Source organism: Poeciliopsis prolifica, unplaced genomic scaffold, assembly GCF_027474105.1.
Source record: "Poeciliopsis prolifica strain line A6 unplaced genomic scaffold, Auburn_PproV2 SCAFFOLD100, whole genome shotgun sequence".
In the NCBI taxonomy this organism is placed as follows: domain Eukaryota; kingdom Metazoa; phylum Chordata; class Actinopteri; order Cyprinodontiformes; family Poeciliidae; genus Poeciliopsis; species Poeciliopsis prolifica.
Genome location: NW_026562475.1, coordinates 705,321 through 719,353, shown reverse-complemented (window position 1 = coordinate 719,353; position 14,033 = coordinate 705,321). Strand labels below are relative to the sequence as shown.

The following is a 14,033-nucleotide window of genomic DNA, read 5'->3' as shown; positions in this document are numbered from 1 at the left end:
ATTTTGGATTTCAAATTGAATTGAGCTGTTATTTATCAATTCAACTCAATTTAATTCATTTTTATTTTGTATTTTTTTTTGTTTCACAAAACAAAAAGGCAATCAACAGTATTACACCTTTCTTTTCTTTTTACGACAAACTAACTGTCATACGTTTTCTTTTACACTGTCAAGTTTACTATTGTAATTATATAGCTGTGAAGTAATTACTTCTGAATTAACTATACTGAAAGTTAAAAATGTCAACAATCTAACTTTTTTGTCAACGGTTTATTCTTTTATACTGTTAATAGGACGTCAATTATGAAAATACTTCTCTCATACAACATCTTCAACATTCTATGTTGAAGATGTTCATCATAAGAATATCTTCAACATAAGATGTTGACCAAAAGATGTTCAAAATCTTATGTTTAGCATCCTGCAAAATTATTCGCTGGACATTAAATAATTTTTCAGGATTTCTGTTCATCTTGCAGAATAAGATGTTCATATTCTTTCTGTCCTCCAACAGCAGTAGTGTTAACCACATACAAAAATATGTAGCCTGGTGCTCCTTTAATTTTTCTGCATGGATTGCTGTGGATTTTAGATGCTACATCTGCCAACCACCACAAGATGGTTCTGCATCAACATCAGCAGCTTGTCAACAACATACATTCCTTTGGCCTCAGGATATCATTACCAAGAATCTTTGGCACACAACAGATTGTAGCTATAATGAATGTCCTCCAGTCAGAAAAGCTGTTTAGCACCAACTTCTTTAAAGCAAAGAATGAAATTTGAAGTGGTTGAAACATAATCAAAGCATAGTTTGTCTTGCATATAATTTTAGCCCTCAGACAACAAACCTTAAAGTCTAAAGAACATGACAAATTAACTCCTTTTAAAGCCTCAATACTCACTTCTTAATCTATACTAGATTATTCAGATATTCTTTGATTTTGTCTCCATTTGTGTTTTAAATTAGATTATTGGGCCTGGAGGGTATTGTGGTCTGCTCTATGCTGATTGGTTTAGCTGGTCATTGACTTGTTTGCTGGTCCTGCCAGTGGTAGCTGTGGGACACTCACTGGGATCTGCTAATGAGACATTCCTTGTAGCTTGCTGTGATGGAATATGACAGTGGTTCATTAAATTGTTGTCATGGCGATGGCTGCTCATAAATGTGAGCAAGACTGCGGGGCAAACTCATTAAACTGCAAAGTTGTCTTTCATCAATTAACTAGTGGTTCGATATGAAAGCCTTTACTAAACCAAGGCGACTGTCTGCGCTTCAGCCCCAGAAGACATGAGGAACATGGCAGCCAATAGCTGGATGCTTGGGATTTATTATACTATTCATCAAGTTCATCAACATAAATTTCTGACAGGTGCTGCAACATGAACATAAAAACCTGGGATTAGCTAATGGGGGTAATTTTTACTGTGTTTTAATTCCGAGGCCAAAGTAATCAATGCAGTCGGCCCAATACTTCAGAAAGACCGGACTCTTTAAACCACCCACACCTGCACCCTGATGACTCTCCTCTCCTCTTCCTCATGAAACAACACATCCTGTCATAAAATGTATGGATGGATGTATTTGAAATAATACATCCATCCATCCATTTTCTGAGCACCCTTCTCCTTAACGGGGTCGGGAGTTGCTGGTGCCTCTCCAGCTGCGTTCCGGGCGAGAGGTGGGGTCACCCTGGACAGGTCGCCAGTCTGTCGCAGGTAATAATACATCAGGCCTTATAATATGCTGTTTAACTTCAACGCTTTCAAACCCAACAGAAGATCTTTTGTTTGGAATAAAAGTGTGTTTCACCCTTATTAAAATACCAGATTTTTATTGATTAATTATGGAGATTATAATGCGTTAGAAATTTAACGCAATTATTTTGAGTGGAACTTTTGTATTTGTGTTTCTGGTACGACCATAGATTTGACACTGGTAACATCCTGAAACCACAGCAAGTCCACTTTTATTGGCCATCACTGGGTTAAAAAACAAATTGATAAGACACTGGAAAAGACAATGGTTGTGCTAAAAAGAGTGAGCCTACTAGCAAAGCTATTCAACCCTAAAATCCATGAATGATTAAAGATTTCTGAAACACTGGAAAGCTGAATGGGGACAATAACACTTTGCAATAATCTGATGGTTAAATAACACGGTCAAAAAACAGAATGAAAACTAATATCCATGTTGTTGAGTTCATGTGTCTATTTACTTAATATTTTTGTGGCAAAAAGGGTTTTGAATTGAGAAGAATGTTGCATATTTTTAATTAAAATGCTATTCATTAATTACAGATCATGTAATGAACCTGATTAAAAACTTTAATCAAGTCCCATCACTATTTTGAACCCATCATTACAGAGTCCAAGGCACAGCACCTCCAACCACTGTGCTTATCCTAAATGACAGCAAGGCCAAGAAGAAGCACCACAAGAAGCTAGAGAAAATATGGAGGACCCAAAAAGTAAATAAAGAAGTTATGGAGAGTCAAATCTGTAGTGGATTTTTGTAAACTTCAAACTATAACCCCACACATTGAGGAGGCTACTACAGAAGATCTAAGCTGTCTGCTCAGATCAGTGCAGTCCTAATCGTTGTTTCAGATCTATGGCTGAGGGTTTTTATCGCTTTGACCTGTACCTAATACATTTGTTGTCCACTTCATTTATTCAGGGTATGGTCACATTAAAGGAGGAAAAAGATTGAAATCTCTGTCAGTGTCTTATTTTTCTATATATATATTTTTTTATCTTAACAGGGTATATCTTAACAGAACCACTGTTCTGTTCCCCAAAGACTCGGATCAACTGACGGCTCTTCACCTCCTACCCAGTTTCGTCAACATGACATGCTAAGCACTGGGTGTTATTTCACTACTTCATGTCATATCACATTATGTATCATCACACAGTCACAGCCTGCCTTTTATTTTTACCCTACTGGTGTGTCAGGGAACAAGTGTAAAATGCCTCCAAAGTGTTTATAGACATTGTTGGGAGAGATATCATTGTTCCGTTCAGTCCCATCAACTTAAAAAGTCAGTCTGAAAGACGTGGTTTGAATTGCCCTCTCTCCCTACACACACACACACACACCACACCCACCCACCCACCCACCCACACACACACACACCACACACACACACACACACACACACACACACACACACACACACACACACACACACACACACACACACACACACACACACACACACACACACTTTAAAGCAAAATGCCTGAAAACAAAAGGATTTGATTAAAATTCTAACACAACTAAACTGGGGTCTTTTTCCACAAAAACTTGGGAAAAACAAGATTTGATGGAGAGATCTGTAAAAATGTAGCTCCTCAACTTTGAGTGTTTGGTTTACAGAAATGGTTTATCTCTGACATCGGACTCAATGCAAGTGTTTGGGACCATAGTTGCATATTTGAAACCAGAGTGATGTATGCGGAACAGATCCAACCGTTTAAGCTCTATGAAAGTAGCTGGATGGATACTTCAAAGGATAGTTATTAAAATTATCCATTTATTCTTTATAAGTGGGAAACTTGAAGAAAACAATCAGTATCAACATCAAATATTTAAATTCTGTTGTATTAATCTAAATTGTGTTGAAGAACAGAAACCCAGTTAATGCAAACTCCTACAAATACAAATAACTCATACTACATAAAGTGGCCTGAGACAGACTATGTTTTTCCTTATCAGTCCTGCTGCTCAATTACATTTAAAGCTAATATTGACCTCAGTCACAGTTGTGGCTCCACTCATATTAGAAGGAAGTGGATTGCTTTTAAAATATCTAATTTGCACACATACGCAGTCTTGCATGAGAGTGCAGAAAATAGTGACTACATGGCAGAAAAGGTTTTGGATGTATTTACATTTGATTGTGCTTCCTCTTGTTCAAACAGTGCTACGCCATAATGCCACATTAATGAAAGTCACAATGGAGTCAAACGCATGTAGAAAAAAACCACACAGCACTTCAGCCGTAGTCATAGCGATATCGAGGAGCCCTGCACTGGCAGACTAATAGCTCCTAAAACAGGTGCATGTGCGTCTGGATACATGTGCAGTAACTGAAGCAACACATAATGCTGGTGCCATCAAGTGCTTTTAGACATCACTCCTACAGCTAGAAGTTCAAAATGTTTGCATGGTTTTTCTTTTACAATATCATTGTAATTCATCACTTTTCTCTGAACTGCCTGTCTTTCTACCTGTCCAACACCTTCATATATGTTTAAAGGGCATTTCTGACTTTTCTCTTTCTGCTGAACTCTTCTAATTGGTGTATTTTATCTGATTTTGCAGCTTTCATAGCCACACTATATGGTTATTGACATTGACAGAACTTGAACTTTCTGTCAGTATGGTGTAATATTTGTAATGATGACTGAAAAATAAATCATTTTTTGCCCCATGCAAGCACAAGCAAGCACGCTTGCATGCTGCAAAACATCTGTTTTGTCTCCAGATTTCCTCCTTCATTTGTCAAAAACCAGAGTCAAAAACCAGCAATTTGTTGCAAATGAGGAAATGTGAAACCTCATTGCATCTGGAAACACAAAAACAGACATAAAAGTTGCTTTGATTTCCTCTCCCCGTCTTCAAAACTAGGAAAAAAGGGAAACATTTATTTTTCTAAATGTCTCTGTGCTTTGGGAATATTCCAATCAGATTTTTTTTGTCAGCAATACATTTCTAAATCATTTATAGGTCAGCTCCAAAATCCGTCCAAACTTTCAAACTGTCACAAAAAAAGAAAATTAGTCATGTTTTTATCTACTAGTTTGGAGAGCATCTAGCACACTACCCTAAGAGTATTATTATCAAATGTTAGTGCTACATATGGCTGTAAGAAACAGGAAGTAAACTAGCCTGACCCATACATCCTAGCAAAAAGGAGAAAAGTTTTCAGGAATAGGTTGCTATCAAGCAAGTTGTAATTGTTCTGTCATGTCAACAAGTATGTCACATATTTCCAGAAAGACGCCAACAGCAGAAACAGCTGATAAGTCATATCTGGTAAATCTGCTTTGCTGAAAAATAATTTCTCATTTTATTGCATTAATCATTTTTAGAAAAAATCAAAATCCACCTCAGGCGAGTACAACCTTTTTTTATGAAACTGAGCTACTTGAGGTTTATAATTTTTCTATTTCCATTAACCTTTTCTAATAATTTTCTGATCTGCTCTCCATTTAACTGCATACTTGTTGCACTGGTCACAGTGCAGGTTGCAGCTGCTTTTCTTTATTCACACTGTTTCCATTTATGCCAAACTAATCACTACAACGTGCTACTTCCTGTTACTAAAGTCCAAATGAAACTCTCACCACAGCGGTCGTTACGAACATTACAGCAGACACTGACGGTACAGTTTTGAATGGCAGAATTAACCTAAGCATTGACTTTATAGGCAGAAGTGTCTTATTACGGTTGTCAGTTTATATTTATCTGAATAAATAAGTTCATACATTAAAAAGATCCATTCTAAAATCATTTGTGTAATTAAAACCATAAGTTGTGTCATCTGACGGTTTATACTGATGAAATGTATATATTATTGCTTATTGTGCTAAATGTTACTTTAGTGAGCTTGCTGCATGTTTTAGAGTAAACATGACTCAACGTGTTGAGTCTATTTTGTCATTAAAATTTTCACCACATGTTCAATTAAACAAGCAGCATCTAGTTTCCAGGGTCTTCTTTTGGTTTAACTTGGTGTCAACTTGCTTGTGGAAATCAGATTGAACTTAAACCTGATTTAAGTTCAATCAGGTTTTGTTGGTCCCACACCTGCAGAAGTTGTTGGAATTACACATTTTAGGACTTTTAACTCTGAGACTGGAATGGGAAATGCTGTGTGCTATGTACTAGTTCTGGATGTTTGATCAATTTTCTATGCAATAAGGCGACATTGCCTCAGTAGCAGACAGCTGAACAGTAGACAGTTATGCTTTTTTGTTTTTACAGTAGGCTGGTTGAAGGCTGGTTGAAATTCAGATGAGGAACGGTTTCTGCTCTAGAGTTGTGTATCTACATACAAAATGACCAACAAGGTCAGTTTTACTTCCAGGAAAAATAGAAGGGCACACACACATCCAGACCAGAACTCAGTAAAACGTTGGCACCGTACTTACAGTAACAGGTTCCACGTAGAGGATTGCCAAGGTAACGGTTCTCTGAGTCGCATCTGCAGCAACACAAAAACGGGAAAGGGCAGGAGGAAGATCAGAGTAAAGAAAGCGCAGCAGCATTAGCATTCAGCACTGGTAAGTTTTACTAACGCTGTTTTTGTAAAGGTGTATGTGTTAGTGTGACAGCTGGGTGTTTTGTCTTCCTCAAGCTGCTCGGTAGGTAATTTCCCCTCAACAGGCCCAGCTAGCCAGAGCCACTCCGTTTCCCCCCCAAAAGATTCCCACTTTCAGACACCAAATACAGATGGATACAAGTTTTAATGAGAAAATCTCACACATGTATTGGTGGGTTGCCTTCATTTGAATGCTGAAGTTTCAAAAAACGGAGATGAAAAAGAGGCTGTTCTTTTATGAATGTGAATAAAGTAGTTTTGATTCCTTGAATTGATTCCAGTGGGGGATCAGCAATAAGGAAAAACAACAAATTCAAAACCCATATCTATTGTGATCAACACATAAGTAATTCACCACAAAAACAAATTCCTGGATATAAACACTGCTTTAATTTCCTCTCATCTCATCTTATAAACAAACTTTTTTTTTAAATATCTCTCCTCCAGGGATGTTACACTCATCTTTCTATAATCAAGTATTGTCATTCTTCTACTTACCTTTTTTATCAATAACCTTATTATGTAAAACAACCTGTTTTTAATACATAAAATATATTTTGTCCAGTAGGAGTTAAACTGGCCACATAAACCCATCAAAAGTCTTAGAAAAACTCACATCTTCTTCGTGCTGAGAATGCGTTTAAACATTGCAGTTTGCTACACAGCTATGTTAATTAGTCCTTGCAAACTAGTATGAACTGCATATCTGACATGAACAACACTAAATAAATAATTTACCATCACACAATACAGTTTTCTATTCATTTTAAATGATTAATGTTCCCAAAACCAATTCTGTGTTTTCTTTTTTTCAGCATGTCTGTTGGTGACCTGGGAAACACACTCAGACTTCATTAACCTACTTCCTGATAGGAAGATAGTATTCACAGATTTACATTTTTTTTTCTTTCGAACATAACTACAGATTGTTTAGTAGTGCATATCTATTATCTAAAAAAAAAAACTTTTCCTAACTATATACAGTTTGGAAAGCTGAATATAGCCAGTGTTACTTGAATGGCATATGTATAAATTTATTCCCATTTACTGTGTTACCTCTAATTAAAATGCATTAACATGACTGTTAACATAGAGGTGAAAAACTTCCGTAAAAAAGCCACATATCACCTAAGTGATCTCAAACTGAGAACACATAAGAAGGAAAAGATTTCTTTTAGTTTCTGTTTAAAGAGAAGCGCGTCGTCTGAAGACCTCTGTGACTTTCAAAGCCTTGGAGTTTCTCCCAGTGGAGCATCACAGAAGATAAACTGAGATATTTTTAATACAAAAAGATTTAACAGAACATTCAGGATATCTGTAACTGCGTTTGTATATTAGACATTTTTGTCAAAGTTTCATATTTAAAGTGCTTTCTGAAAATTTTGCAGAAGTGACAGAATCTTTATAGATATTGATGTCTAAAATTAGTGTTCTGAAAAGCAAATTAAACCAAACACATGTGGTTTTCAGAATTCTCTGATAAAATTACACGTAAAGTGTTTTTCTTTTACAGTTGGAAGGCTGTTAATTGTATGGTTGCCAGAGTCAATGTTTCACTATAAATTCACAGTAAAAAATACCAGCAGTTTTTCTCTAAAATGAGCCTGAAAACAACCTGGAAAATTATTGTAAAACAAACATGTAAAGTTTTTTTCACTGATTTATGTTTTATTTATGGTAACTTCCAATGAAATCAACAGTTTTAAATAGTTTTACAATTTACAGTTTTTTCCTGTTGGATTTTACTGTTCATCACTCTTAAATATGTGAATATTTTTTACAATGCAGTCTGATCATACAGCAGGGCAGTGTTCCTAAAAGCACCATCAAGTCCAAAAATAAAACAAAAGTGACTCAGTCAAAGTTTGGACCTAAACCTAGTTGAGATGCTGTGGCGGGTTCCACACACTCGAAACGTCTCAAATCTCACTGAATAAAAAAAAGAAAAGAAAAAAGAATCAAAGTTGGCCAAACATCCTCCGCAGACCAATGAAGGTGTTGGAAATTATTACTTTTCTGCCAACACCAGAAATATTATGGATGAAATTTTGAAGAAATCATTTTAAATCTGCTTTTTGTGTTTACTGATCACTTTTGGCCATTCTAACATGTGCAGTGTGCCTCAGAAGACGGATAAGTAGTCTTGTAAAAGGGCACCTGGGGACATTTTCGTTCCTACAGGGACGGACAATCTGGTCCTGAACTCAGAGCTCAAACAGAACAGTCCACATACTTAAGCTGCTTACAGCGGTTGTAATGGGCAGAAGATAAGGGCCGCATGAGACTGGGTCATCTCTTCATTTAAAAGAACATGTGACTCAGTTACACAAGCAGTGACACACCCACACACAAGTGAATGAGCATGACTGCAGCAACATGGCTAATAGATAAGCAAATGAATGCATTACAGTTGCTGTATTTTTCTGCAAGAAAATAAAATATGTGTGGGCCAAAAAACAGAAGAAAAAAATCACATATTATTGAGTTAATAGGTGTGGAACCCAAATCCATTTGAAAGATTTTCTCACCCTCAGCTGGAGATGAGCAGTGTCATAAGCTAACTGGCTTTAACACTTTGCTCATGACATAGCTGTTGTTTACATCAACATATGTTCATGTTACTCTTTTCACTGATTGGGGGATTTTTAAATGTTTTTCTTTAAACAGTTGTCAGGGTTTCCTCCATTATCTTATAAGTCTGATGGTCTGCCATGCTTTACCTGACCACTGAGCTTTGCAAACTTTCTGGGAGAAACCCCGAGTTGTGATCGTAGAACATGTCATTAAGAGCGGCTCATTTGTTTTAGAATAATGCGTCATATTATTTCACATTTACGAGGTTCTCCAAAGCATGAAGGTGAGACTTTATTTAAATTGTCCTGCTCTCTGGATTCATGAAAGTCTGGATTGGGCACCAGGATTAGAAAAGGTGCTGTCTACATTACCACAGTGAGTATGTGGTAGTGATTTGGGGTTGCTTGTCTTCAGCTGATTACTTCCAAACACCTGTCTCAAAACTCAACAGTTGCATATTTAGTCATGCGTTCATATGCTTCTATAAAAATAGCTTTTTTATTTGTTATATATATATATATATATATATATATATATATATATATATATATATAATTTAATCAAAATACTATAAAATCTTAGCCATAGAATATATAATTATGTATAACCCGTTTATTTAAATTAAACGGGTTAGATCATGTTACACAATTTTGTTTAAAATTTTGTGTAAATACAATCATACCATAAAATCATAATCATAAAATGTGTATTTGAGAAAACGTATATTTTCTCCATGATTGTCTTGTCGTTTTAGTATGCATTGTTATTATATCACATTACACACACACATACACACTCAGCAGTGTATTCTGCCTGTCCGTGTAACCTCGCCTGCTAGATTTATTGGTGCTGCACTTCTCAGTCTGTCTCCGTACTGAGTTTGTCTGCCAACCCATTTAGAATATTGTAGTGCGGCAGCGGTCAAGTCTGGCACAGGCAGAGGGAAACACACACACACCAACACTCACACACTAATATACCTCTGGACAGTCTGAACAAAATCCCCATTTTTAAGCCTTCAAACAGCTTCCTGGAACCAAAATTCCAAGAAGTTTTTAAGAGAAACTTATTTTTAACAATTTGCAGCCAATCTTGCAGCCAGCTCCAACACATGCTGATCACAGTGATAAATGGGAGTCTGGGAGGTGTTTAATCATAATGTGGTAACATGTTGGTGCACTCACAGCTGACATTGGTCTCCCTTGATGCCCTTTGTGGTACAGAAGCATTTTCCAGAGCTGACATGGCACAAATTGGCGTGGTTGTTGCACTTACAAGCTGCAAAAGTAAGAACAAAGGACAAGACAGAATGAAACACGGGAGATTTGAAACTAAAATCAACTGTAGAGCTGGAAGACAGATTTCATTGTTTTTAAATCAACTCAATAAAAACTGTAGAACTGTTCTCTGAGTGAGGCTGTAATACTAAGACATGGCAGCTATGCATGCAGCATTAAGATGGGCATTCTGTGTGTAAACACAATAATCCTTCAACTGTGTGGTTAATACAGCTCCTGGCTTGGGAATGAATGCAGATGAAGGGACAGGAAGAAAGAAAAGGACATGCAGAGAGGAAATGATCGGGGACGGAAAATGGAATCAGATTAGATGAGGGACCAAAATAAATTAATAGAATGAATTCAGCTGAGTCATTCCGACTTTTTACCAAGTCCCTGATTAATTTGATTCCACCTATTGCTCATCATGAGAATCACTTTCTGCTGACTGTTTAGAGATACCTTTGATTAGTGGTAAGTGCAACATAGATCGGCATATTTGATGTGTTTTTGATTGACGGCTTTGATGATAGTTTTCAATAAAAGGCTATGTTTATTGCTTGTTTTATAATTGGTTGCTGTACTATGTTCACTTGAAGTGCCTTGTTGCTAAAATGTGCTGTACAAATAAACTTGACTCATTTGTTCAGCTCTTTCCAGTTCTTGAAACATGATTGTTTTTAGAAAAATGTTTTCTGGTAAACTTTAACCTCAAATTCCACAATGTTGCAAAGCAAAGATTCCTCCAGTAGTAATAATAATAAAATGTTAAGGTATTTGGTCTTAGGAAGGGCCAACCTTCCTCAGATTGAAATAAAAAATAGCTTTTCTATTGTGACCCAAACAAAGGACAGTAGATCTATTTGATAGGTTGAAGAATGTGAGGGTTTGTTTTTCTTTGAGAGTCTCAAATTGATGTGGGGTGTGGAACAGACTGAGACCAGTTTGACATCACAAGGGAACAGAGACATGTAAGATAAAACATAAATACAACATTTCTGCCTGCTCGCCTGGCAGATAGCTGCCATTTTGAAGGATTTTCTTTGATTTCTCTCCCTTATTTTCACAGCTCCCATCTCTTCCATCCTTACACTTTTTCTTGGCATCAGCAGTGACACTTTTATGAGATGATGTGGCAGGTTTCTCCCGACTGTATCCTTTTCTTGTCAGGATTCTAAATCAATATTGTATGAACTGCAAGGTGACCCTAACTTGCTCTAATAAACCTGCAATTTGTCAGCCGTCTGAAACATAAAAGGCTATCCTTGGCCTTTATTTTTCTAGTTTTGTTGCAGGTTGGTCTAATTTCCAGATGCTGTTCCTTCCTTTTAGTGGTTCACGTTTTCTTGTCAAAAATGTCACTTTTCTACCTAATTTTTTTCATGTTTCCATTGAGAAGTTTCACTTTATTCTTTTTAAAGTATGTTTTAGTTTTTCTTTCGCTGCATAATCAGGTTTTCTTCCCAGACTGAGGAGGGGGGAGAAGGACGCTGGTTGTTTTCTGCTCATCATCCATCCACTGCTTTCGGCTTACCTTGACCTGAGCTCTCCACTGTTTTATTATAAGAGGCTTGTCTCTGAGCCAGTTGGAAAGAATAATAGCAAAGCAAAATAGTCAATACAGCTAGAGTGGAAAGCAGCTTTGAGTGCGATCACGGCGTACCACAAGGTTACAGGGAACATTCTTATTTGTCTCTGCCTGCGGTGGCTCCATTCAGAAGTGATTTAATGTTGAATTACAGGTTTGTGTGAATCACCCAGTTACATCATGCTATTTTTTATGTGAGGAAACAATTAAAAAGATTGCATGCACAAAAAAAAAAAAAAACAACTTGGGTTTTCTTGCCATCTACTCAAGTCTTTTTTTGTCCAAAAAAATGTTTTTGTTTTTTTTTTTGTTTTTTTTATGAATTTTGTTTTGTATGTAATTTGAAAGCCAATAAAAGCTACCATGAAATAGGCTCATTTATAAAGTATATCCAGTTTACATTTATTTGAATGGATGCACTTTTAAAGCACCCGGGTTGCAAACAATACATTGGATGCAGATGTATGTGGTTTTGTCTGTGGGCTGGGTAATTGCATATTGATATTTTTGGTTTAGTTCCTCTGATTAACTTTTTGGACCAAGTTATTTTATGCCCGAGCTACCTCAACTGGCTCCTCTCGACGTGAAGGAGCAGCAGCTCTACTCTGAATCCTTCCTGGATGACCAAGCTTCTCATCCTATATCTGAGGGAGTTCCTCAAAGCCATGTCTTTCTCCATAGCCTTTCCAAACTCCTCCCACGCCCAAGTTTTTGCCTCAGCAACAACCCGAGCTGCATGCTGCTTCGCCCGCCAGTACCCATAGGCTGCTTCTGGAGTCCCACAGGCCAAAAAGGCCCGATAAGATTCCTTCTTCAGCCTGACAGCATCCCTCACCAAAGGTGTTCACCAACAGGTTCGTGAGTTGCCGCCACAACAGGCACCTACAACCTTGCAGTCACAGTTCCTATAAGCCACCTGGACAATGGAGGCACAGAACATGTTGTTAAAAACTATTTTAGGAATTTTCTTGTAATTTTTTTTAAGAACCAGCATTTTGTTTTTATTTTTAGGATTTAAAATAATTTTAAAAGGAATCTGCAAATACCCTAATTTTACAATTCTGGTAAGATTTCTGATAACAACATTCTTCAGCTGACATTTTGCATTGTAAGGCACACTTTACTCCTCAAGGTCAGGGTCAGTAAAAGAGCTTTGTTTGTACTGTTGAACATGTCAACACTACTCAAATTTAAACAGAAATCAATGCTGAAATCCCTCACAAGAAGGGATATAATCATAGAAGCCTTATGTAAATATTCATGATGAATTATGATCTTAATGACTCCTTATGATGTAATTTAAATCTGAAACAACCTACAGACAGAGTGAAGCTCAGTCTGTCTTTGAAGGAATATGAAAACAGAGGAATCCAAACAAATCTCTGAGCAGTAAACATGGTTCTGCTTCAAGGCGATCCAGCTCCCTGTTCAGCATGCGCCGAAGAGCTTTGAGCGATGAAGCTATGCTGTATCTAATTTTCTCTGCCATGCAGGAAAGTTCTGACTTCTTTAAATTCAGATTTTGGCAAAAAATTATGCGAAAAATCAAACAACTCAATCAATTCAGTTTCAGTAGTGCATCGTCCCTTCTGAAGAATAGAATCACTGCTTCCATAGCCCATTCCCTTGCTTTGTACTGAATTCATTCATATCAATGCGTTGTGTATATCAGTCCCTCCAGGTCTTCAGAATTGCTTTTGAGATTTTTTACAAACAAAGTCACTGATTTTGTGGTGCTACATTAGAAATATTAGCAAGGAATTATGTGATGCTATTTCCTCATTAAATTTTCTCCAGTATTTAAATATAGAAAAAAATGCAAGCCAACAGATTTGATACAAATATTTAAATTCTTTAAGTTCTTTAGATAATTTTTATCAAGTAAACAAGTACCAGTAATGAAGTACCAGTGGAGTACGCTGGTACTATAGAGTACTAGTACCAGTATTCTTCTACATTCAGGCTTGTTTATGTGCAGCCTCCCATTCCTGTTTATACCGATTTGAAAAAGGAAATTCCTAATTTTTTATGTCATTTTTTTTATGTAAGAGAAAAACACTGCAGATCGCAATAGTTGTTTTTTTGAGTCCCTCAAAAAACTTGAGGGAGTGATTTTTTTATTTATTGTGTGTGTGCGTGTGTGTGTGTGATTGTACTACATACAATTATCTTCCCAGGTATTTTAAATGGTGTGCACTAGATGACAAAACATCCAAGCATCAGGATAAGTTGCAGATGAAAAGTGGGTTGACTGAATACAGA

General features: G+C 36.7%; 1 protein-coding gene across 1 annotated transcript in view; it reads right to left on the bottom strand.

Moving 5' to 3' along the window:
* Positions 1-14,033, bottom strand: part of LOC129353959 (attractin-like protein 1) — a 245,616-nt gene that overhangs the window by 131,728 nt on the left and 99,855 nt on the right. The window contains exons 21-22 of the mRNA XM_055023407.1: positions 10,091-10,184; positions 6,163-6,215 (exon numbers count right to left, since the gene is read on the bottom strand). Of these exons, the coding sequence (XP_054879382.1) occupies positions 6,163-6,215; positions 10,091-10,184 (147 nt within the window). The remainder of the gene's footprint in view (positions 1-6,162; positions 6,216-10,090; positions 10,185-14,033) is intronic.